Source organism: Salvelinus sp. IW2-2015, linkage group LG9 (genome assembly GCF_002910315.2).
Source record: "Salvelinus sp. IW2-2015 linkage group LG9, ASM291031v2, whole genome shotgun sequence".
Taxonomy (NCBI): domain Eukaryota; kingdom Metazoa; phylum Chordata; class Actinopteri; order Salmoniformes; family Salmonidae; genus Salvelinus; species Salvelinus sp. IW2-2015.
The window spans coordinates 1,961,547-1,989,046 of NC_036849.1; the positions used below are offsets into that span (position 1 = coordinate 1,961,547).

At 44.0% G+C, this 27,500-nt stretch overlaps 1 protein-coding gene across 2 annotated transcripts in view; it reads right to left on the bottom strand.

The window, feature by feature from the left end:
* The window catches only part of foxn3 (forkhead box N3), a 115,894-nt gene that overhangs the window by 29,362 nt on the left and 59,032 nt on the right, over positions 1-27,500 (bottom strand). For both annotated transcript variants that reach the window (XM_023993930.2, XM_023993929.3), the window contains exon 4: positions 5,825-5,892. In XM_023993930.2, the coding sequence (XP_023849698.1) occupies positions 5,825-5,892 (68 nt within the window). The remainder of the gene's footprint in view (positions 1-5,824; positions 5,893-27,500) is intronic.

Here is a 27,500-nt window from a genome sequence, read left to right on the forward strand (position 1 = left end):
CCTCTTCCTCTCCCCTCTATATTATCTCTCCTCCCTCTATCCCCTCTCCTGTCTTCCCTCCTCTATATTCTCTCTCCTCCCTCTATTCCCTCTCATATCCTCCCTCCTCTATATCTCTCTCTCCCTGTATCCCCTCCCTCCTCCCTCCTCAATATTCCTCTCCTCCCTCTATCCCTCTCCTGTCCTCCCTCTATCCCCTCTCCGTCCTCCCTCTATCCCTCTCCGTCTCCCTCTATCCCCTCTCTCAGTTTGAAAGTGATGGTATAGCGCTAGACTCCAGCTCTCTGACCATTCCTAAGCTAGACACGCCTCACCACAGAACTTTGAACTGAAGAGGCACAACTCAACAAGAAGAGCAGAGAGAGGAGGGAGGGGAGAGAGAGAGTGAGAGAGACGGTAGGAGGAGAAGAAAGAGAGGTGTATTTGGAGGCTTTTGGCAGGTGTCAGGGAAGCTCCTAAATCCATAAATCAATAGTGACCTGTGCATGAGACTGGGACAGGTGTGAGAGTCTTCAGAACGGAGCTGGATCACACAGCTGAGTAGGAGTGTGTGTATGTGGGGCGGGGGGGGGGGGTACCTGAGTTTGTGTGTGTGTGTGTGTCATGGTACTAGTGGCTCAATAATATAGCGCTAGTTTGTCTGCCTCTCCTTCAGCTGCTCCAGAGGAAATCTCCAGCCTCTCAACAACTCTCTCAAGGCCTGCGCAAGGGGCTGCGAGACACACATACATACACAATCACACACACACACACTGGAATCTGCCACAGCATGCGTACGTGCACACCTTTCTACTTATCTGTGTGAGTGTATGTGTTAGCTAGCCGTTCAGATCGTGTTTCGGTCGCTGCTCTCAACAGATGTTCCTCCCACACACACTACCCCCCCTTCCCCTCCATCCATCCATCCAACCATCCCTCCCTCCCTCACGCTCCAGGTAATACCAGGCTCCACAGCAGCAGAGTTGATACTAAACACTCCTCCCTCTAACTGCCAGTATCAGTGGTGTGTCTGTCTGTCAGCTGGGAGACAGATGAGGGACACAGTAGAGTAGGTCTCCACATGTCTAAGGAGTGTACTATGAATATCCAGTAACTTGCAGGTGCAGGGTACTTTTTGTACTCTGTCTGTAATAGTCCTGCTATCTCTAACTGAGAAGGGGGAGGGGGGGAGAGAGAGAAAGGAAAGGTCATACCTAGTCAGTTGCAAAACTGAATGCATTCAACCAAAATGTGTCTTCCGCATTTAACCCAACCTCTCAATCAGAGAGGTGCGGGGTTGGGAGAGAGAGGGGGTAAAGTGTACGACGTCATTACATCTATTTACTCTAACAACACAAGTAGTATTAAACTGAACAATAAAATAACAGATTTTTTTTGCACACGGGCGAGGGGTGAGACAAGGGTGCAGTTTAAGTCCAACTCTGTTCAACGTCTACACCTGCAGCCCCTGGACTCACCCTCAAAGATGAGGTCAGATTCCTGCTCTACGCAGATGACCTTGGCCTGCTGTCACCGACAGAGCAACTACAGGAACAACTTAACATTATTTGGGAATAAAGCATAATTTCTCTTTTGTTTACCTTAATTTAACTAGTCAGTTAACTTCTTATGGCTGCAGGGGCAGTATTGAGTAGCTTGGATGAAAGGTGCACAGAGGTGCCCAGAGTAAACGGCCTGCTCCTCAGTCATAGTTGCTAATATATGCATATTATTAGTAGTATTGGATAGAAAACACTCTGAAGTTTCTAAAACTGTTTGAATTATGGCTGTGAGTATAACAGAACTCATATGGCAGGCAAAAACCTGAGAAAAAATCCAAACAGGAAGTGGAAATTCTGAGGCTGGTAGATTTTCAACCTAGCTCCCATTGAAATCGCAGCGAGATATGGATGAGTTTTCACTTCCTACGGCTTCCACTAGATGTCAACAGTCTGTAGAACTTTGTCTGATGACTCTACTGTGAAGGGGGGCCGGATGAGAGGAGAATTAATCAGGTCTGCCATGAGGTGACCATTCTTTGACCATGCGCGTTCACATGAGAGGGAGCTCCGTTCCATCGCTCATCTGAAGTCAATGTAATTCTCCGGTTGGAACGTTATTCAAGATTTATGTTAAAAACATTCTAAAGATTGATTCAATACATCGTTTGACATGTTTCTACGGACTGTTACGGAACTTTTGGACATTTCGTCAGGTTTTAGTGAACGCGCTTCCCTGACGTTGGATTTGTTTACCAAACACGCAACAAAAATAGCTATTTGGACATAAATGATGGACATTACCGAAAAAAAACGAACATTTCTTGTGGAAGTGGAGTCCTGGGAGTGCATTCCGACGAAGATCAGCAAAGGTAAGTGAAGATTTATAATGCTTTTTATGAGTTTTGTTGACTGCACAATTTGGGCTTGCTTTTGTGGCTGAACGCTGTTTTCGGATTATTGAATATTGTGTTTTGCCATAAAGCTTTTTGAAATCTGACACAGCGGTTGCATTAAGAACAAGTGTATCTTTAATTCTATGTAAAACATGTATCTTTCATCAAAGTTTATGATGAGTATTTATGTTATTTGACGTGGCTCTCTGCAATTTCTCCGGAAATTTTGGAGGCATTTCTGAACATGGCGCCAATGTAAACGGCAGGTTTTGGGTTTTAAATATGAACTTAATCGAACAAGACATATATGTATTGTGTAATATGAAGTCCTATGAGTGTCATCTGATGAAGATCATCAAAGGTTAGTGATTCATTTATCTCTATTTGTTCTTTTGTGGTCTTCTCTCTTTGGCTGGAAAAATGGCAGAATTTTTCTTTGAGTTGGTGGTGACCTAACATAATCGTTTGTGGTGCTTTCGCTGAAAAGCCTATTTGAAATCGGACACTTTGGTGGGATTAACAACAAGATTACCTTTAAAATGATATGAGATACATGTATGTTTGAGGAATTTTAATTATGAGAGTCTGTTGTTTGAATTTGGGCCCTCACGTTCACTGGCTGTTGTCATATCGATCCCGTTAACGGGATTGCAGCCATAAGAAGTTTTAAGAACAAATTCTTATTTATAATGACAGCCTATCAAAAGGCCTCCTGCGGGGATGGGGGCTGGGACTAAAAATTAAAAATACAATAAAAATATAGGACAAAACACATACGTTTCAGCAAGTTTCGGGAATCCAAAGTTGTTCTTTTCCAGAAAAAGGCCAGGAACCGGAACAGCAGACACTCGTTCAAATGAGGAAATACCATGGTTGAACATGCCCAATGGTACAACTACCTAGGACTAAAAATATGTGCCTCTGGTAGATTTGGTCTGGCAGTGAATCCACTCAAATAAAAAGCCTGCAAAGCATTTTACTCCTTAAAAAGTTAATTCTCAAAAATAAATATTCCTATCCAAATATGATACAAAATAGTCAATAGTGTAATTTTACCAAGGTTTGGAGTTCAATCTGTAATTACGATTATAAGCATTGGGCTAAAAACCCAAATCATCAATCAACATACAAAATTCGGCAGAATTATCCTAAATATATACATTTTTAAAATACCAAATAATGTATGCAGAGCTGGACTCTGAAGATTCCCTTTAATTGTAAATATAAAGGAAAGGACACAAACATTTTGGCACCATTTTAAATGAAGCCCCAACATCCGTACTATGCACTGGAAAAAAGCACTGGAAACCCAACAGCGGAACCCTGAAAAGAGTCAGCTGTTAAAAACACGAAACAACCCTATTACCCAAAACACACAAGGAAATCAATCAAATTGCTACAGAAATTAAAACCTCCTAAACAAAAACAAAGAACAAACTAAACTGCTGTTTGGCCCTCTAAAGAGAATACAAATTGTCAGAATATCTCTACTCTGTCAGAGATACAAAACAGAGACCGATCCTGACCAAACACAGGCTCAGCGACCACCATTCGGCTATAGAAAAGGGCCATACAAAAAGACCTGGTTTCCAAAAGAGGAACGCCATGTGGTCACTGCACTACAGGGGAGGTAGAGACAGAGATGCACTTTCTCCTCTACTGTAAGAAATACTCCCAAATGAGATCAATCCATTCCCAACTTCTGCGCTTTTAATAACGACATAAAGCTGGGAATTATTCTGGGTGATTTCCATAGCCTGAGGGACATCCCGTGACCTTTAGTTCCCTGAAGTATGTACATTGTACATCACTTACAAGTAATACATAGTGTAACCATCATCCATGTACATTGTGTTGTTTATTTATTTTTATTTTTCTAATCTTATTTAACGAAATGTATCAACTGAATGCTTCTTCCGCGTTTAAATGCGAGAGAGAATCCGAGAGATGCGACGGCAGAGAGAGAGAGAGGGGGGGGGGATAAATAGATGAAGAGGGATTAGAGGAAGTATGAGAGGCAGAATAATTGAGAGAGAGGAATATAACTGATCAAAATAAAAGGAGAAAGAGGGAAGACCCAAAACAGGCAATTATGTCTTCCATATACCTTTTCGTTCTCCTCTCCTCAATTCATTGTCTGATCTAGAAGATGAAACTCACCATAGTAAAAACCCTGACAGTCTCATCGCCCTCTCCCACAGACACAAAAGCTTGGGGAAGATGTCTACCGACGTATCGCAGCCATGGCAACAATACTTTAGGTGGCCAGCTCTAACCATTACCATGGCAACTTTCAGAAGGTGAATCTCCATGTCTTCCTAACTGACTAGGGGATTGAGTCCAGTTAACTGACAATAAAGTTCAACATAAAGACAATGGGGTTCATCCAAAATGGCACCCTGTTCCCTATGTAGTGCACTACTTTTGGCCAGAGCCCTATAGGGAATAGGGTCCACTTTCAGATGTGTCCTTCCTTCTGATATTCAATGCAACACTGGACCACTTAAGTAGAATAATTTGCCCATTCTTTGTAACACTTTTTTCCTTTGCTTCCTCAAACACTCCTGGAAAGATAGATATATTTATCCTCTTCGGGATAAAGCAATACGTTAGAAGCTGTATGCCTCCTTTCAAAACTCCTCTTCCTTCTTCCCCTGTTTCAAAAACTGCAGCATTGTCCTCAGGAAAAGGGATCTCCCTCCCTCTCTTTTTTCTGTTGCTCCACAATAGCCATATTAAGGTCTGCTCTCTGTGCATTACCATTACCATGTGCAGTATCATATTAGCAGGAGCTTGGAATACTGATCAACTGGTCAAGAGACAAAGGAACAATGGCGACTTATACACCAAGCCCCTTCTCAATGCCCAGCGCCGCGGGGGAGGAGGAGAAAGAAAGGAGAAAAAGACATTCCATCGGATTACAGTACAGCAGGAAAAACAAGAGAGGGAAGAAGCAGCTGAAGAGATGTTGCCAGAATCTCTATATAACCCCCCTGCCAAAAAATAACGTCTGAATGAGAGAAAGAGGAGGGGAGAGGAGCAGACACAAAAAGGCAGCCACCTCGAGACTTAGAGACGGTCCTTTTTATAAGAGCAGAACCAATGCCGGATCTATACAGTGTGAGTTAAGGCTATTGTGATCTAGCCAGGTGCCTGCATGGAGGGAGGGTGATCGACAGAGAGAGCGAGAGAGAGAGAGAGAGAGAGAGAGAGAGAGAGAGAGAGAGAGAGAGAGAGGAAGGAAAGAAGGAGAGAGTTAGACTGGGTTAATGATATCTAAAGAGCATATGCAAATGAACCAACTTCACTCCGGCAGCTTTGAAGTGTATCAGAAAGTGAAGGATGGGGGTCTCAGTCCGTCCTACCGTGCACCATGGGGGCGAGGAGGAGATACGGGAGAGAGAGGGAGTGAAAAGACAAGGTATAATATTCAAGTCTACGTGACGGTACCTTGCAGGAGGACCCCTCCATTTTTTCGGAAGAAGGGACTCCCTGGCCATATAGGAGGACTGGACATGCTGCAGAAAAAGAGAGAGAGAAAGCATGAGTAAGGAAGAGCCTCGGACTGAATTCGCTCAAATGACAGCCCTGTAAAATATTCCACTAGAGCAGCACTTCTTCAATCTCTATGCAAAACACAGCAAGGGGGTTTCAACCAGTCTCTTACACACACAAAACAGACCACGGTCTTTTTTTAAATTCATTTTGATTTTTGATTTATTTTACCCCCTTTTTTCTCTCCAATTTCGTGGTATACAATTGTTAGTAATTACTATCTTGTCTCATCGCTACAACTCCCGTACGGGCTCGGGAGAGACGAAGGTCGAAAGCCATGCGTCCTCCGAAACACAACCCAACCAAGCCGCACTGCTTCTTAACACAGCGCGCCTCCAACCCGGAAGCCAGCCGCACCAATGTGTTGGAGGAAACACCGTGCACCTGGCGACCTGTGGCGTGCACTGCGCCCGGCCCGCCACAGGAGTCGCTGGTGCGCGATGGGACAAGGATATCCCTACCGGCCAAACCCTCCCTAACCCAGACGACGCTAGGCCAATTGTGCGTCGCCTCACGGACCTCCCGGTCGCGGCTGGCTGCGACAGAGCCTGGGCGCGAACCCAGAATCTCTGGTGGCACAGCTAGTGCTGCGATGCAGTGCCCTAGACCACTGCGCCACCCGGGAGGCCCCTAGACCACGGTCTTTTAGCTGTAACCACATGAGCAGTCATCGAAACACGCACGCACACATGCGCACGCTAACACACACCATTTTGCTCTGAGAGGTGGTGTGTGGGTGTCGATGTGTGTGTATGATAAGAGTTCAAAGGGTTAACAGACTCCTAATACCTTTATCTCTGCAGTCGAGGGGATAAGGAGTGGACACAACTCTCTCTCTCTCTCCATCCTACTCCCTTTATCACTTTTCTCTCTTTGTCTGTCTGTCACTCTCTCCCCTTTCGCTCTTAATCCTCTCTCCCCGTTGTCTCTCTTTTGCTCTACCTCCCTCTACCTCTCTCTCAGACCAGACAGAGCTATCCCAGATCTAATCAGATGGTAGTCTGATCTTCCACTGAGCTCCATCTGAGTCCTCTATCCTCTCACATAGATAGGGAGGCACACACACACACACGCACGCGCACACAGACACACACCCTGTAACACAGCAGATAGCAAAGCCACAGCCAGGCCGTCTACTGCTATGCTCCATGTTAATCTGCTTACTCCATATTAACTAATTGAGCTGTAGAACAAACAGTGGAGCAGGAAGGCACAGCACATTATAGCCCCAAAACGGTTTGTGTGTGTGTGTGTGTGTGTGTGTGTGTGTGTGTGTGTGTGTGTGTGTGTGTGTGTGTGTGTGTGTGTGTGTGTGTGTGTTGTGTGTGTGTGGTGTGTGTGTGTGCCACCAGCTTAAGACATACACTTGATGAGTTGCCTCAGAAAGAGAGGGACACGTCTCATTTAAACGATGGAGAGCGAAGGAGAAGAGAAAAAACGTGTTCAACAGGCACCTTAATCAAGCACAGACCGACCCGTTTCTCCATCTCCATCTCCTGATAAGCAGGGCAGTACGCCGATGACAGATGGCTAGGTCTGACCTGACAATTTGGGATAATTTAGCTGTGGAGAGGAGAGGGCCATCACATCTCCACTCTTCATACAGAGAACGGATACTTTCAATTATAGCTGTGTCGGAATGCTGAGACACTGAATGCTGAGATGTGCGCACACACACACACGCACACGCACACACACACAGGCAAACACACACTCACTGAGCCACACGCATACAAACACACACAGAAGCCTTCTGACTGACTAACAGCCTCATTAGCATATCAGTTGCCTGGCAACCGAAACAACATCGTCAACTTCCTTTTTCCTGTATTGGTATTCATGTATTTGTTTGGAGACATCCAGCTACTAAACACCACTACACTCTTAGAAAAAAGGGTTATTCGGCTGTCCCCATAGGAGAACCCTTTCTGGTGGAACTCAAAAGGGTTCTTCTACCCATTGTCTTACATCAGCTAGTGCGTTGATTCCACCTGCACTGATCTGTCTCGTACCTCGCAAAGGATCATGGGATAGATCAAAAGTAGTCCGGCTACAATGTGCTGCCACAACATTTGAAAATATTACCTAGGCGACATCGTCTGCTGAACACAATTTCTGCCTCAAACATGTCTGAATGAATCTAAGCTAGAACAATAAATGTCAATAATGTTGATGTTTTATTGGTGAGGAAGTCTTAGTCACCCCATTTTACATCTAGCTAAAGATTATTGTCCTTCAATGAGCAGTGTTTCTGAAGTTTGACTATAGGCACGGAAGCTAGCATAGATTTGTTCGGCAACAGCTGAGCCAGTCACTGAAATGTTCTGATAAAAACGAGTTAATTGCATCCTCCATGGAGCCCAGTTTCATAATTTTACCGTATGTCCCAGCTGCTTGGCATGGTTTTGAAGTAATCGCGAAAAAACGGGCCTTATTTTAGGGCATTTTTCACCCTGCCAGCTCCAATTAGTTCTACTGAGCACGTGGCACCAACTCACCTTCAAACTTTCTATTCCCAGCCTACTGTTCTCCATCAAAATGCCAGCTTCGCAATCGTTAGCAATGACATTTACCCACGTAAACCTTGAACGTTTACCTCGGGTAACGGCTACTTGATGTGCGATCTCACTGTTCGGCTGAGTACACGTTGCGGTGACCCACGGTGAAGAGATGGCTGACGCCTAGCGATTGAAAAAAAAATTCTGGTCATGGTTTACCAAATTCTTTCCAGAAAAAGGTGTAAAACCTAAAACAAAACACGTGCCTGTGTTCTCTTTTTCAAGATTTTGCCAATTTACACCGCCAGAAAAATTTGAATGACAAACGAAATGATTTTTGGACCAGTTTTGTTGTTTCTAAATGGCTGCTTTTCATTAGTAGGCATCGAATTGAGTGTATGCTGCGCTGGTTCACTGAGTTGCAACCAAATGGATGGGTCTACCTCGTTGATTTGTAGATTTGTAGACACAGTTGCTACCTCAGATTATGAGCCCAGAGAGGTATGTAGTACCCGCAGATGGCCACGGGGAGGAGAAAGTGAGCTATAAACCCATTCCGTTTTTTGCCTAAAAAACCCTAACCCTAGGTATAAACTATTTTAGCAATAACCCTAACCCTGAACAGATAGTAACCCTAGCCACAACCCAAATTCAATGGTAGGGTAGCCTAGAACATTTTTTAAGTATTTTCGTAATAATATTATGTTAATTAATACCATTACAGTACTAAATAGCATTTTCATTGTTTTGTTTTTTAAAGTCAAAACCTCTAAGTATTTGCTGAATACTTAATTCATGGTATTTATTATTGCAAGGCAGAACACTTGATGAACAAGCCACATTCTACAGACAATCACGGATTACAAAAAGAAAACCAGCCCAGTCGTGGACCTCGCCGTCTTGCATACAGACAAATTAAACAACTTCTTTGCGCTTTGAGGACAATACAGTTCCAACGACGCGAACCACTACCAAAGACTATGGGCTCTCCTTCTCCATGGCCGACGTGAGTAAAACATTTAAATGTGTTAAACCTTGCAAGGCTGCCAGCCCAGATGGCATTCCTAGCCGCATCCTCAGAGCATGTGCAGACCAGCTGGCTGGACATATTCAATCGATACCTATCCCAGTCTGCTGTCCCCACATGCTTCAAGATGGCCATGATTGTTCCTGTTCCCAAGAAAGCCAAGGTAACTGAACTAAATGACTATCGCCCCGTAGCACTCCTGTCATCATGAAGTGCTTTGAGAGACTAGTCAAGGATCATATCACCTCCACCCTACCTGTCACCCTAGAACCACTTCAATTTGCTTACCGCCCCAATAGATCCACAGACGATGCAATCGCCATCACACTGCACACTACCCTATTCCATCTGGACAAGAGGAATACCTATGTAAGAATGCTGTTCATGGACTACAGCTCAGCATTCAACACCATAGTACCCTCCAAACTCATCTTGAAGTTTGAGACCCTAGGTCTCGACCCCGCCCTCCTGGACTTCCTGACGGGCCGTCCCCAGGTGGTGAAGGTAGGAAACAGCATCTCCACTGCGCTGATCCTCAACCCAGGGGCCCCACAAGGGTGCGTTCTCAGCCCCCTCCTGTACTCCCTGTTCACCCATGACTGCCAGGCCAAGCACGCATCCAACTCAATCATCAAGTTTGCAGACGACACAACAGTAGTGGGCTTGATTACCAACGATGACGAGGCAGCCTACAGGGAGGAGGTGAGGGCACTCAGATTGTGGTGTCAGTAAAACAACCTCTCACTCAACGTCAATAAAACAAAGGAAATGATTGTGGACTTCAGGAAACAGCAAGGGTGCACCCCCCCTATCCACATCGACGGGACAGCCGTGGAGAAGGTGGAAAGTTTTAAATTCCTCGGTGTACATACTGTATCATGGACAAACTGAAATGGTCCACTCACACAGACAGTGTGGTGAAGAACCTTCAACCTCAGGAGGCTGAAAAAATGTGGCTTGTCACCGAAAACCCTAACTAACTTTTACAGGTGCACAATCGAGAGTATCCTGTCAGGCTGTATGACCGCCTGGTACGGCCCGCCCACAACCAAAGGGCTCTCCAGAGGGTGATGTGGTCTGCACAACGCATCACCGGGGGCAAACTACCTGCCCGTCAGGACACCTACAACACCCGATGTCACAGGAAGGCCAAAAAGATCATCAAGGACAATAACCACTCGAGCAACTGCTGGTTCACCCCGCTTCCATTCAGAAGGCGAGGTCAGTACAAGTGCATCAAAGCTGGGACAGAGAGATTGAAAAACATGTTCTTTCTCAAGGCCATCAGATTGTGTCAAGGCCACTAGCACAGAGAGGCGGCTGCCCACCTACAGACTTGATATCATTGGCCACTTTAATAAATGGAACTTTAATAATGCCACTTTAAGAATGTTTACATATCTCACATTACTTATCTCATATGTATAGTACACTACACTATCTATTATATACTATCTATTGCATCTTAGCCGCTCTGTCACTGCTCATCCATATATTTTATACTTATATATTCTCATCCCATTCCTTTACTAGAGTGTTTGTATTAGGTTTTGTTGTGGAATTGTTAGATATTACCTGTTAGATACTGCTGCACTGTCAGATCTAGAAACATAAACATTTCACTACACTTGCAATAACATCTGCTAACCATGAGTATATAAAATAGCATGCAACTAAACACTACATGTCCCACTCATTACTTTACAGTTAGCTATATACAGTTGAAGTCGGATAGTTTACATACACTTAGGTTGGAGTCATTAAAACTTGTTTTTCAAACCCTCCAAATGTTTCTTGTTAACAAACTATAGTTTTGGCAAGTCGGTTACCACATCTACTTTGTTCATGACACAAGTAATTTTTCCAACAATTGTTTACAGACAGATTATTTCACTTATAATTCACTGTATCACAATTCCAGTGGGTTAGAAGTTTACATACACTAAGTTGACTGTGCCTTTAAACAGCTTGAAAAATTCCAGAAAATGATGTCATGGCTTTAGAAACTTCTGATAGGCTAATTGACATCATTTGAGTCAATTGAAAATGTACCTGTGGATGTATTTCGAGGCCTACCTTCAAACTCAGTGACTCTTTGCTTGACATCATGGGAAAATCAAAAGAAATCAGCCAAGACCTCAGAAAAAAATTGTTGACCTCCACAAGTCTGGTTCATCCTTGGGAGCATTTTCCAAATGCCTGAAGGTACCATGTTCATCTGTACAAACAATAGTATGCAAGTATAAACACCATGGGACCACACAGCCATCATACGCACAGGAAGGAGACGCATTCTGTCTCCTAGAGATGAACGTACTTTGGTGCGAAAAGTGCAAATCAATCCCAGAACAACAGCAAAGGCCCTTGTGAAGATGCTGGAGGAAACAGGTAAAAAAGTATCTACATCCACAGTAAAACGAGTCCTATATCGACATAACCTGAAAGGCCGCTCAGCAAGGAAGAAGCCACTGCTCCAAAACCCCCATAAAAAAGCCAGACTACAGTTTGCAACTGCACATGGGGACAAAGATCACACTTTTTGGAGAAATGTCCTCTGGTCTGATGAAACAAAAATAGAACTGTTTGGCCATAATGACCATCGTTATGTTCGGAGGAAAAAGGGGGGGCTTGCAAGCCGAAGAACACCATTCCAACCGTGAACCACAGGGGTGGCAGCATCATGTTCTGGGGGTGCTTTGCTGCAGGAGGGACTTGTGCACTTCACAAAATAGATGGCATCATGAGGAAGCAAAATTATGTGGATATATTGAAGCAACATCTCAAGACATCAGTCAGGAAGTTAAAGCTTGGTTGCAATGCGGTCTTCCAAATGGACAATGACCCCAAGCATACTTCCAAAGTTGTGGCAAAATGGCTTAAGGACAACAAAGTCAAGGTATTGGAGTGGCTATCACAAAGCCCTGACCTCAATCCTACAGAAAATGTGTGGGCAGAACTGAAAAAGTGTGTGCGAGCAAGGAGGCCTACAAACCTGACTCAGTTACACCAGCTCTGTCAGGAGGAATGGGCCAAAATGCACCCAACTTATTGTGGGAAGCTTGTGGAAGGCTACCCGAAGCATTTGACCCAAGTTCAACAATTTAAAGGCAATGCTACCAAATACTAATTGAGTGTATGTAAACTTCTGACCTACTGGGAATGTGATGAAAGAAATCATTCTCTCTACTATTATTCTGACATTTCATATTCTTTAAATAAAGTGGTGATCCTAACTGACCTAAAACAGGGAATTTTTACTAGGATTAAATGTCAGGAATTGTGAAAAACTGAGTTTAAATGTATTTGGTTAAGGTGTATGTAAACTTCCGTCTTCAACTGTACAGTACCAAAAAGACAGATTTCCACCGGCCTAATGTCCATTGCTCGTGTTTTTGGCCCAAGCAAGTCTCTTCATATTATTGATGTCCTTTAGTAGTGGTTTCTTTGCAGCAATTCGACCATGAAGGCCTGATTCACACAGTCTCCTCTGAACAGTTGAAAATAAACTGTTAGCTACACAGCTGACCAAGTCACTGCACTGGCGACCAACGTCCTTGCACAGAATTTGTGCAGGAGATAGCCACCGGTTTGTTTTTATTTTGTCAAAATTACAAACTATTAAATCTCTGTCATAACATTTTAATAATTTAGCTAGCTAGATATTCTGCCTATTTCATGGAGAGTTATACAAGAGTGCAGTGATGTCCCAAATTAGGAACTATGTTTTCATTTTTTGAATGGCGGATGCTCAATATTCAAATTTGAATATGAGTTCCACATCCTACAAGACAGATCGGTCACAGAGTTTCTAAACCCAGAGGCACAACATCGCGAGACTTCTGGGAACGCTTGCGAAACAGACCAAACAGAACAGGCAGGGGGTTTGGTGTTAGAGAGAAGGGAAAGATTCTTCCTTAGTTGTAGATTTTCTCAAAATCTAAAGGCACAACTTAGAATCGAGCCAATGGCTTAAGTAGTTGAACATGTTATAACTCCAACCTCGTGAATGTGACAAACTGACACGTTTTCATTTTCGTGGAAAACTATTTAATATCGAAGGAGTGCCTTTGATTTGATGGCCTGCACATGCGCAGTTCAGTGCGAGACAACCATGACACCAGATGCCGTGTTTCTACACATGAGCTTAGCAAGCCAACGTCACCATGACATTGCCTACAAGTGTGACCATTTGATGTTAGACAATGGTTCTTCCTGGAACCATAAAGGGTTCTTCAAAGGGTTCTCCTATGGGGACAGCCAAAGAACCCTTTTAGGTTCTAGATAAAAACAAATCTAAGAGTGTATGGATCCAGGTCAAATCAATAGCCGGGCCAACACCAGTCAACAGTCTTGTATGTGATATCATGTTTACCATTTAAAGGGATGAGAGCTCACTGAGTAATTTATTGAGATATTCCAAGTTTGTTTTGACTCTAAAAAGATACAGTATATAACCAACTCTACATGCTAGAAAATATTAAATAAATAGCAGTGATAGCAGACAGTTGTAGGGAAGCAGACAAATGCAATTTGTCATTAAGTTGAAATAATTACGGCTTTGATTCCCTCTCTATCTGGAGTACAGACATCAATGCCATTAATGTATGTGCATACTGTAGTATAAACCTACATTATACAGTGACACAGTGTATTATAAGCCTACAATTATACAGTGACATAGTGTAGTATAAGCCTACAGTTACACGTACATTTTGTATTATAACACCTACATTATACAGCGACACAGTGTATTATAAACCTACATTATACAGTGACACAGTGTATTATAAGCCTACAATATACAGTGACATAGTGTAGTATAACCTACATACACAGTGACATTGTGTAGTATACCTACATTACACGGTGCCATTGTGTAGTATAAACCTACATATACAGGACACAGTGTATTATAAGCCTACAATTATACATGACATAGTGTAGTATAAGCCACATTAACGGACATTGTGTAGTATAAGCCTACATATACAGTGACACAGTGTATTATAAGCCTACAATTATACAGTGACATGATGTAGTATAAGCCTACAATTATACAGTGACATAGTGTAGTATAAACCTACATTATACAGTACACATGTATTATAAGCCTACAATTATACAGTGACATAGTGTAGTATAATCCTACATTACATGGTGACATTGTGTAGTATAAGCCTACATTATACAGTGACATACTATAGTGTCAGTGGAGGCTCCTCGGAGGAGGAAGTGAAGGACCATCCTACTCAGTGAATTTCATAAAAACATTTTAATAGTGAGGGGCCTCCAGAGTGGCGCAGCGGTCTAAGACACTGCACTGTAGTGCTAGAGGCATCACTACAGAGCCGGGTTTGATCCCGGGCTGTGTCGCAGCCGGCCGCGACTGGGAGACCCATGAGGCGGCACACAATTGGCCCAATGCCATCCGGGTTAGGGAATGGTTTGGCCGGCTGGGATGTCCTTGTCCCATCGCGCTCTAGCGACTACTTGTGGCGACCGAGCACATACACGCAGACTTCGGTCGCCAGCTGTACGATGTTTCCTCTGAAACATTGGTGCGGCTGGCTTCCAGGTTAAGCGAGCAGCGTGTCAAGAAGTAGTGCGGCTTGGCGGGGTCGTGTTTCGGAGGACGCATGACTCTTGAGCTTCGCCTCTCCCTAGTCCATACGGGAGTTGCCGCGATGGTGTAACTGCTAAACTGCTTACTATACACTGTACTGCGTGATTGTAGTGGGTTTACTAACGTGTTAGTTCTAGTAGCTATGTTGACTATGACGTTAGCTAATATGGTGACAACGATGTAAGCTGTGTGTAGCAGTTATGGTATGAATGTTTGGCTTGGAACGTTTTTTTTGCCTGGTTACAGACAGCTGTTGTGTTGTGCACTGAAGTCCACAAGCGAAGGGAAAAGGTGAGAGGAAAAGAGCGTGGAGATGAGAGAAGGAATTATACAACGAGTTATGATGATGTTTGTATGTGGCTGCTATGAAAGTGAACTGTGTGTGCGGAGGATCCGGGGTGTATTCATTCAGCAGATTCTGTTGAAAAACGTTTCTCAAATGCAACAAAATGGGGTTAAACCAATCGAAACTTGTTTGCAACTGTTTGGACTGATGATTACACCCTAGATAAGCTAGATGCAGGCAAAAGTGTGCAAGGTGGTATTGAAAGTGTCACTAGCTAAGTTTCCATCCAATTGGCGACAAATTTTCATGTGAATACTCTAAAATCCACATAAAAACATGCACATATTCCCAACAGAAATGTGTTTCCATCAAATTAAACTGTTGCAGATAAAATGCTGTGAGTGATGATGTAGTGCACATAAAAATACCTTTTGCGGTTAAATTCCCATGTATCTAATAAAAAATACAAGTTAAACTCTACTGATGGTTTTCTCACCAAAAATGTGTCATTATATAGCGAGTGTGCCCACTCTGGTATTGGCACGTGTGCTCTAGTCCACAGCGCTATCTGCATGCTGTTGGCTAAAGCGTCTGTATAGCCTACATGATGAGATTATTACGGACAAAAGAGAGAGATTATTTTTATTTGTCAAACACAGTCAAGCATCAATGATCATGTCACCAGAATAAGACCCTCAATATTTATTGGAAAGGAACATCAAGCTCATTACCGTGCACTTTCACCACTCTGTAAAGATCATCATAACTTATTTAATCCATAGCCTAATAAACTGAAGTGTTTCCCAAATAGTAGTGGGAGGACCACACAACATGTCATCGCGTGCCTCCAAGTTTACTTCGATAGGATGATTATTATGTCAATATTAGCGCATAAAAACGTTTCCACCGACATTTTTTGCATTATTCATTTTACAGACACAAAAAGATCCGGCCTTCTATAGTGTATTTAGTTTTGTCGACATTTGGAAAGTTTACCCCCCAAAAAATCTGTTTCCATCAGGCCTGTCGTTTTATCCAACATGTACGTTACTCGCATAAAAATGTTTGATCCAATTTGTCTCTCGACCTGTGCACCTGCGTTATAAACTTCCATTCGTAGCAACATCATGATGGATATAGGGAACATTTGATTGTCATTGTAGCCTACACCTATTGATGTTACATTGAATGGAATATGAATGACAGTCATCCGATATGCTGTAATAGAAATAAGGCCATGCTCATAAAAAAAAAACTGTGTCCTCCCTAATCTTAAACGGCACCGACCGCCACTGTGTAGTATAAGCCTACATTATACAGTGACATAATGTAGTATAAGCCTGCATTATACGGAGCCATTAGTACATGACTGTACTAGGTCCAACCGCTTTGCCGCAAGTTTAAAAAGACTCTTTGTTTTCCTACAGACTCTTTGTTTTCCTTTGACTGTGAGTCTCTCTCAGTCACAGCGCCCTACTTTCCCCTGCGCCTGAAATAGAGAGGGCTCTGTGGTAGAGTGTATGTGTGTGTGTGTGTGTGTGTGTGTGTGTGTGTGTGTGTGTGTGTCTGTGTGTGTGTGTGTGTGTGTGTGTGTGTGTGTGTGTGTGTGTGACCTATAGTTTGCACTGACTTAACCATTGCTCCACAAAATCTACAGACTCATTATTAAGTTGCAAGTTATTAACTTTCTTTGAGACTGTAATTAAAGTCACAATATCAATTGGACCCAGTGTAAAGTACAGTAGGTGGAGGGATACAATAGCCGTGGTTCGGCTCTGTTCTTAGGTTAGTTCACCAGGGGCCAGCCCAGTGTTCATAGTCCCAGTCCACATATGCTTGGCGTCGGGTTACCACCCAGGTATGTGTTGCCATGGTAACAGCATGACTGGTGGTGTCAGTCGAGCCCAGCGTTTCGTTCAATTCAGCTGTACGGACAGAATAATGCAAACATGGATCTCCTTTTTCAATCTGCTCTCTTTTTCCTCCGTCGCTATATAAACTCATACTGCAGTTAGCACCAACAAGATAGACAGAAATAGCATCTGTGGTCTGTAATTTATATTTCCTGTACACATAAAGAAATAATCCCTGAGTTGACCATAACTTAGAATTCACCTTTAAGAAAGAGTTTGGTTTGGTTGCACGTTAGGTCAAATGGTAATTTAGAACAAAGAAATAACTTGTGTGAGAACTATGGCCGTAGCTTTATCAATAACTGTATTTCAGCAGAGGAACTGAATTGCAAACCAACAAACCAACACTAAAATCTCGGCTAAAGCTTGTAGCCTGCTCCCGAGTGGCGCAGCGGTTATAGGCACTGCATCTCAATGCAAGAGGCGTCACTGCAGTCCTTGGTTCGAATCCAGGCTGCATCACATCCGGCTGTGATTGGGAGTCCCATAGGGCGGTGCACAATTGGCCCAGTGTCGTCCGGGCTTGGCCGGGGTAGGCTGTCATTGTAAATAAGAATTTGTTCTGACTTGCCTAGTTAAATAAAGGTCAAATAAAAATAGCTCTGTATTGTTTGGAGTGACAATGACTATAGAAGTTGACAAGACAGCACAAACACATCTGGGTTCAGACTATGAACATCAACAGAGAGCTGAGTTTCAAAGGTAAAAAGTGACATGAGATAGACTTGAACCAGGAGCTTGACAGTACCATGGAAACAGCTGTTACTGTTTTGACGGAAGTGACCCTATACAGACTTGAAGCCTCTCTAAGAAGTGGATCTGTGTGTGCTTGCGTGTGCGTGCACACACACGTGTGTTAACTAAAGGCAGAATCCTAACTTCAAACGTGTACGTGGAACTCACAACTGACCCTTTCTGCACTAACTTTTTTTGACTCATCAAATACGCTGCTGTTACTGTTTATTATCTATCCTGTTGCCTAGTTACTTTATCCCTAACTATATGTACATATCTTCCTCAATTACTTTGTACCCCAGCACATCGACTGAGTACTGGGGCGGCAGGTAGCCTAGTGGTTAGAGCGTTGGGCCAGTAACTGAAAGGTCGCTAGATCGAATCCCTGAACTGACAAGGTAAAAATCTGTCGTTCTGCCCCTGAACAAGGCAGTTAACCCACTGTTCCTCGGCCGTCATTGTAAATAAGAATTTGTTCCTAACTGACTTGTCTAATTAAATAAAGGATAAATAAATAAAAGTACTGGTACTCCGTGTATATGGCCAAGTTATCGTTACTCATTGTGTATTTATTCCTTGTGTTATTATTTCTCTTTCTTTCTCTCTGTATCGTTTCTCTCTCCTGTTGTTTACGAAGCATGTGACAAATACATTTGATTTGATTCCTTCCAAATCTCCCTTTGACAAGAATGCCTGATTCACACAAAAGATGGAGCTGAGTGCCACAACTCAGGATCCATCCTTAAGTCTACAGACACACTATTGTAGAGAAGTGAAACTGGCAGACACACTTTTACTCTAACCACAGAAACGTGTGGCCCTCCCTCGCCATCCCTTTGACCACAGAAACATGGCCCTCCCTCGCCATCCCTTTGACAAATCAGACCATGACTCCATCCTCCTGCTTCCTGTTTACAAGCAAAAACTCAAACAGGAAGCCCAGTACGGAAGTGGTCCGACAAAGCGGACACTTAGCTACAAGACTGCTTCGCTAACACGGACTGGAATATGTTCAGGGATTCATCCGATAACATTAAGGAGTTTACCACATCACAGACGACGGTGAGACGGCAAAGAGGGACGAGGTCAGAGACCTGGCAGTTAGATGCCAGGGCAACAACCTCTCCCTCAACGTCAGCAAAACAAAGGAGTGCATCAAGACTCTTGGTATGGTAACTGCACTGCCCTCAATCGCAAGGAGCTACTGAGGATGGTGCGGACGCCCCAGAACATCACTGGGGCCGAACTCTTTGCCATCCAGGACCTCTATACCAGGCGGTGTCAGAGGAAGATCTGGAAAATGTTCAGACCCAAGCCATAGACTGTTAACTCTGCTTCTGCACGGCAAGCGGTACCGGATCGCCAAGTCTGGGACCAAAAGGCACCTGAACAGCTTATCCCCCCCAAGCCATAAGACTGCTGAACAGTTAATCAGATGGCTAACCGGACTGTTGCATTGACCCTTTTTTGCACCTGACTCTATGCACGCACACACACACAACACCACACACACACACACACCACACACACACACACACACACACACACACACACACACACACACAACACACAACACAACACACCTTACATAGCTCACCCACACAAAACATGAATATTGACGTCATACACACACACACGCACACACACACACACACATGTACACACTTTCACACTCTCCACTTTCACTCCTCCCACTCTGTTAATTATCTATCCTGATTGCCAGTCACTTTTACCCCTACCTACGTGTACATACTACCTTAAGTGCATTCGGAAAGTATTCAGACCCCTTGACTTTTCAAAATGTTGTTACATTGCAGCCTTATTCTAAAATGTATTAAATAAAACATTTTCCCTCCTCAATCTACACACAATGCCCCAAAATGACAAAGCGAAAACAGATTTGTATACATTTTAGCAAATGTATTTCAAACAAAAAACAGAAATACCTTATTTACATAAGTATTCAGACCTCAGGTGCATCCTGTTTCCAATGATCATCCTTGAGATGTTTCTACGACTTGATTGGAGTTCACCTGTGGTAAATTCAATTGATTGGACATAATTTGGAAAGGCACACACCTGTCTATATAAGGTCCCACAGTTGACAGTGCATGTCAGAGCAAAAACCAAGCCTTGAGGTTGAAGGAATTGTCCGTAGAGTTCTGAGACAGGATTGTGTCGAGGCACAGATCTGGGGAAGGCTACTAAAAAAATATGCAGCATTGAAAGTCCCCAAGAACACAGTGGCCTCCATCATTCTTAAATAGAAGAAGTTTGGAACCACCAAGACCCTTCCTAGAGCTTGCCGCCAGGGAGGTGACCAAGAACCCGATTGTCACTCTGACAGAGCTCCAGAGTTTCTCTGTGGAGATGGGAGAACCTTCCAGAAGGACAACCATCTCTGCAGCACTCCACCAATCAGGCCTTTATGGTAGAGGGGCCAGACGGAAGCCACTCCTCAGTAAAAGGCATATGACAGCCAGCTTGGAGTTTGCCAAAAGGCACCTAAAGGACTCTCAAAAAAACAAGATTCTCTGGTCTGATGAAACCAAGATTGAACTCTTTGGCCTGAATGCCAAGCGGCACGTCTGGAGGAAACCTGGCACCATCCCTACGGTGAATCATGGTGGAGGCAACATCATGCTGTGGGGATGTTCTTCAGCGGAAGGGACTGGGAGATTAGTCAGGATCGAGGGAAAGATAAACGGAGCAAAGTACAGAGAGATCTTTGATGAAAACCTGCTCCAGAGCGCTCAGGACCTTAGACTGGGGCGAAGGTTCACCTTCCAACAGGACAACAACCCTAAGCACACAGCCAAGACAATGCAGGAGTGGCTTCGGGACAAGTCTCTGAATGTCCTTGAGTGGCCCAGCCAGAGCCTGGACTTGAACACGATCGAACATCTCTGAAGAGACCTGAAAATAGCTGTGCAGCGACACTCCCCATCCAACCTGACAGAGACACTACAGTGGTGGGCTTGATTACCAACAATGATGAGACGGCCTACAGGGAGGAGGTGAGGGCCCTCGGAGTGTGGTGTCAGGAAAATAACCTTACACTCAACGTCAACAAAACAAAGGAGATGATCGTGGACTTCAGGAAACAGCAGAGGGAGCACCCCCCTATCCACATCGACGGGACAGTAGTGGAGAGGGTAGTAAGTTTTAAGTTCCTCAGTGTACACATCACGGACAAACTGAATTGGTCCACCCACACAGACAGCATGGTGAAGAAGGCGCAGCAGCGCCTCTTCAACCTCAGGAGGCTAATGAAATTTGGCTTGTCACCAAAAGCACTCACAAACTTTTACAGATGCACAATCGAGAGCATCCTGTCGGCTGTATCACCGCCTGGTACGGCAACTGCTCCGCCCACGACTGTAAGGCTCTCCAGAGGGTAGTGAGGACTGCACAACGCATCACCGGGGGCAAACTACCTGCCCTCCAGGACACCTACACCACCCGATGTCACAGGAAGTCCATAAAGATCATCAAGGACAACAACCACCCGAGCCACTGCCTGTTCACCCCGCTATCATCCAGAAGGCGAGGTCAGTACAGGTGCATTAAAGCAGGGACCGAGAGACTGAAAAACAGCTTCTATCTCAAGGCCATCAGACTGTTAAACAGCCACCACTAAAACATGTGAGTGGCTGCTGCCAACATTACTGACTCAACGTCCAGCCACTTCTAAATAATGGAAAATGGATGTACATTTTTTTTACACTAGCCACCTTGTAAACAATGCCACTTAATATAATGTTTACATACTCCTACATTACTCATGTCATATGTATAAGTATGTCTCGATACCATCTACTTCACATCTTGCCTATGCCGTTCTGTATCCATCAACTCATTCATAATATTTTTAAAGTACATATTCTACATCCCTTTACACTTTGTGTGTAATAAGGTACAGTGGGGAGAACAAGTATTTGATACACTGACGATTTTGCAGGTTTTCCTACTTACAAAGCATGTAGAGGTCTGTAATTTGTATCATAGGTACACTTCAACTGTGAGAGACAGAATCTAAAACAAAAATCCAGAAAATCACATTGTATGATTTTAGTAATTAATTTGCATTTTATTGCATGACATAAGTATTTGATAACATCAAGAAAAGCAGAACTTAATATTTGGTACAGAAACCTTTGTTTGCAATTACAGAGATCATACGTTTCCTGTAGTTCTTGACCGGGTTTGCACACACTGCAGCGGGATTTTGGCCCCACTCCTCCATACAGACCTTCTCCAGATCCTTCAGGTTTCGGGGCTGTCGCTGGGCAATACGGACTTTCAGCTCCCTCCAAAGATTTTCTATTGGGTTCAGGTCTGGAGACTGGCTAGGCCACTCCAGGACCTTGAGATGCTTCTTACGGAGCCACTCCTTAGTTGCCCTGGCTGTGTCTTTCAGGTCGTTGTCATGCTGGAAGACCCAGCCACGACCCATCTTCAATGCTCTTACTGAGGGAAGAGGTTGTTGGCCAAGATCTCGTGATACATGGCCCCATCCATCCTCCCTCAATACGGTGCAGTCATCCTGTCCCTTGCAGAAAAGCATCCCCAAAAATGATGTTTCCACCTCCATGCTTCACGTGTTGGGATGGTGTTCTTGGGGTTGTACTCCCTCTCTCTTCTTCCTCCAAACATGGCGAGTGGAGTTTAGACCAAAAAGCTCTATTTTTGTCTCATCAGACCACATGACCTTCTCCCATTCCTCCTCTGGATCATCCAGATGGTCATGGCAAACTTCAGACGGCCTGGACATGCGCTGGCTTGAGCAGGGGGACCTTGCGTGCGCTGCAGGATTTTAATCCATGACGGCGTAGTGTGTTACTAATGGTTTTCTTTGAGACTGTGGTCCCAGCTCTCTTCAGGTCATTGACCAGGTACTGCCTGGTAGTTTTGAGCTGATCCTCACCTTCCTCAGTATCATTTGATGCCCACGAGGTGAGATCTTGCATGGAGCCCCAGGCCGAGGGTGATTGACCGTCATCTTGAACTTCTTCCATTTTCAATAATTGCGCCAAAGTTTGCTTCTCACCAAGCTGCTTGCCTATTGTCCTGTAGCCCATCCCAGCCTTGTGCAGGTCTACAATTTTATCCCTGATGTCCTTACACAGCTCTCTGGTCTTGGCCATTGTGGAGGGTTTGAGTCTGTTTGATTGAGTGTGTGGACAGGTGTCTTTTATACAGGTAACGAGTTAAACAGGTGCAGTTATACCAGGTAATGAGTGGAGAACAGGAGGGCTTCTTAAAGAAAACCCTAACAGGTCTGTGAGAGCTGGAATTCTTACTGGTTGGTAGGTGATCAAATACTTATGTCATGCAATAAAATGCAAATTAATTACTTCAAAATCATACAATGTAATTTTCTGGATTTTTGTTTTAGATTCCGTTTCTCACAGTTGAAGTGTACCTATGATAAAAATTACAGACCTCTACATGCTTTGTAAGTAGGAAAACCTGCAAAATCGGCAGTGTATCAAATACTTGTTCTCCCCACTGTAGTTGTTGTGAAATTGCTAGGTTAGATTACTCGTGGGTTATTACTGCATTGTCGGAACTAGAAGCACACGCATTTCGTTACACTCGCGTTAACATCTGCTAACCATGTGTATGTGACAAATACAATTTGATTTGATTTGATTTGAGATGCTCTGTAGCGAAGAATGTGAGAAACTCCCCAAATACAGGTGTTCCAAGCTTGTACCGTCATACCCAAGATGACTCAAGGCTGTAATCGCTGCCAAAGGTGCTTCGACAAAGTACTGAGTAAATAGTCTGAATACTTGTAATATTTCAGTTTTGTATTTGTAATACATTTGCAAAAATTTCTAAAAACCTGTTTTTGCTTTGTCATTATGGGGTATTATGTGTAGATTGATGAGAGAAAAAAAACAGATTTAATCAATTTTAATATACGGCTGTAATGTAAGAAAAAGTGGTCTGTTATTCATTGTGTTACTATTTTCTATTTTTATTTGCACATTTTCATCCTTTTTTTTAACTGTGCATTGTTGGGAAAGGGCTTGTAAAGTAAGCATTTCACGGTAAAGTCTACACCTGTTGTATTCGGCGCATTGTGACAAATAAAATGTGATTTGATTTGACACAACGAGTGTGTTGTTGTGTGCGCCAGTAAGTACTAGGTCTGGGATGAGGAGAGGGGGTGGGGGTGTTTGGATGCAGTAGAGCAGAGCAGAGTGGAACTAGAGAGCGCAGCGCTAACATTTGTGTACACCACAGGAGGCCAGCAAGCACAGCATTCTTTGTTTGTGTTTTTATGAGAAACACATGGGCTTCTGGCACAATCCTCTCCTTCATTCTCTCTCTCTATCCCTCGTTTTCTGTCCTCCTCTCTAACCAGTGGTGGAAAAAGTACCCAATTGTCATACTTGAGTAAAAGTAAAGATACCTTAATAGAAAATGACTCAAGTGAAAATGAAAGTCACCCAGTAAACTACTACTTGAGTAAAAGTCTAAAAGTATTTGATTGTAAATATACTTTAGTATCAAAAGTAAATGTAATTGCTAAAATATACTTACATTTTAAATATACGGATAGCGGGGCTATCTCCAACACTCGGACACCATTTACAAACGAAACGTGTGTTTAGTCAGTCCACCAAATCAGAGGCAGTAGGGATGACCAGGGATGTTCTATTGATAAGTGTGTGAATTAGACCATTTTCCTGTCCTGTCCTTAGGAATGTAGTGAAGTAAAAGTAAACATTGCCAAAAATATTAATAGTAAAGTAAAGTATTTTTACTTATGTACTTTACACTACTGTCTCTAACTCTCTCTTCTCAATACCTCTCTCTGTAACTCTTCCTTCTCCCCATGTCTATCTTTCTGTCCTTCTCTACTCTTTTCTCTTTCTCCTTCTCTCTGTCTCCCCCACTTTCTCTCTCTATTCCCCTCGCTCTCCCCCCTCCTCTCCCTCTCTCCTCCCTCGCTCTCCATGCCCCAGCCTTTCTTTAACTCTTCGCTCCATGTGTTCAGTAACACACACACACACACTTTGAGGAAAACAGATTGTGTCCTCATCTTGACTCTAAGTGCTCCACTCCACCTCACTCGCTCCACGATGAAGGCAACAGGCCTTTTTCTTAATTCCCATAATCTAATTTCCAATCCTATTGCCCACCACTTTCCCTCGCTGCCCCGCGCCCTACGGGCAGCAGACACAATCCTCTTTAGCTAATCTAAGGACCCGCTGGTGCCAGGGGCTCCTGCAACACTCCTTTACTCACATTTCATTTCTCATCTGGCAAACTAGCAAGGATGCCCACACCTCCAGCCTCACCGCTGGGGGGGGGGGGGGTTGCCAGAGAGAGTGAGGAGAAACTCCATATAGTGAAGTGCCTATTTTGATAGACAGTGAACCGTCGTCGCTGACTTGCTTCATTTCAGACAGGCTCGCGCGCACACGCACCACACACAGAGAGGAATGACACATTGGGGAAACTCCAGAGAATATTTTCCATTGAGCTGTCACCTACTATTACCTAACACTAAGGTGTAGTGTTGTCAGGCTGCCAACAGGGGAGACTGATACATTAGAACCAAACCAGGAATCAAGACCAAAACAACATGTCACACAAGCATCCACACCAGACATGACCGTCGCTAACCGTTACATGACACTAACATAACCGTTAACGGAACACAAACACATTGAAAAAAAAAAGATTGCAAATGCGACGGAAAAACGTCTCTCCTTTGGGAGTATGACAATGAAAGACCTAAGCAGAGAGATGGAAAACCATGAAACATAAAAAGATAAAACTATTTTTAAAATTGATTTTTTTTATCTTCTGGAGGTACTTGTCAAGGAAACAGAAGTTGTGGAATGAAAGAAGACTTTCAACGTACACAAACCACAGTAACCAGAGAAAACAAGCAAAACAACACCACACACACAGCGTTAGTCCTCCTCTCTCCTTGTTTGTGTGCTTTGTTTTTCCCATCTGAGGGCTGAACACACCTTGTTCACAGAAGCAGAAGGTCTGGTTAACTGTTAGCTCTCGGCAGAGTGTGTGTGTGTGCTGTCTCTTATACACATCTAGATGTGTATAAGAGGTGTGTGTGTGTGTGTGTGTGTGTGTGTGTGTGTGTGTGTGTGTGTGTGTGTGTGTGTGTGTGTGTGTGTGTGTGTGTGTGTGTGTGTGTGTGTGTGTGTGTGTGTGTGTGTGTGTGCGCATGCGTACGGGCCTGCGTGCTTGCGTATAGCTCTCCTCTCCTCCCTCTTTCTCTCCATCTAAAATGTATCTCCTCTGGCAATTCGCCCTCCACTTGTCATCTCCCATAATTCACGCTTTTATGGCTTCTCATGAACATGCACAAAAGTAGGTAGCTAACGACTGACACACACACACACACAACCCCAGAATAGGCTCAAAGCCATCTGCTGTTGCCATGGTGAGCCCATGTGTTGCCTTGACGATGGCTTATTTTGCACGCTAATGGCCTGTCCTTTTTGCCAGGCAACAAATTGCCACGGTGATGCAACCGCACCTGCCTCTCCCTCGGTTACGCGTTGCCATGGAGGTGTCGCTGTTGCCGTAGCAACGGCGGCTCTAATCACCCGGGAAGGGCAAATGCTCAGCAGAGAACCTCAGCCAGACCAGCTGTTCAGTACGGAGAAAGAGTGAGTGAGTGAGAGAGAGCGAGAGAGAGAGAAAGAGTGGAGGAATGCAGCTCTGTCAAGGCCAACAAGATCTCATAATTTCACTTTGAAATTAGACGTATTATGGATTAATGTCTATTTTTGACGCATTCATTCCACGTGGCTAGAGGGTTAATCCCACGTGGTTACAGGGTTAAAACAGAAACAACTCAAAGGTTTAAGTTTAAGTAGTTTCCGAGTGGTTAAGGTTAGGGCTATGGTTTGGGGAAGGCTTAAAAAACGAAATAACCATCAAGTATTCTCCCGGTTTGCTAGAGCTTTGTGAACTGCCGTGGTGCAGTGGTCAGAGCAGCACACATCGGGCTGAGCAGCACGCTTCGCCTCTGAGCATCATGAGGTCGCGCCAGCGCTGGGCAATCATTTTTGGGGTAAGAGCCGAGTAAGGCATATGTAGACGTTCTGGGGACCTTTTCAAACGTCCAAAATCAAAGTCTATTTCTAGTGATCAGCCTGGTCAGGGCCCGTGTGGAGTAGCAGTACAGAGGGGACTCTCTTCTTCTCTCCCTTTCAGTCATTGCTGGCATGCTCTAAGCTGCTGTACTAACTCTTCTTGATACACACACACGTAAACAAATGCAAACTGTTTTGTGTGTGAGTGTGGATGCATGTGTCCATGCAATTGTGTGTTTGTTTTTGCCTGTGTGTGTGCCAGCGTGCATTCATGCGCGTGCATTCGTGTCAGCGTGTGTAACCGTGCTGCGTAAAAAGCAGCTACAAAATGCAGCATTCTGCTCTGAGCACAAGTGGCCAGATTAACACTTTATTACAGCCTCTACCACAGAAATATACC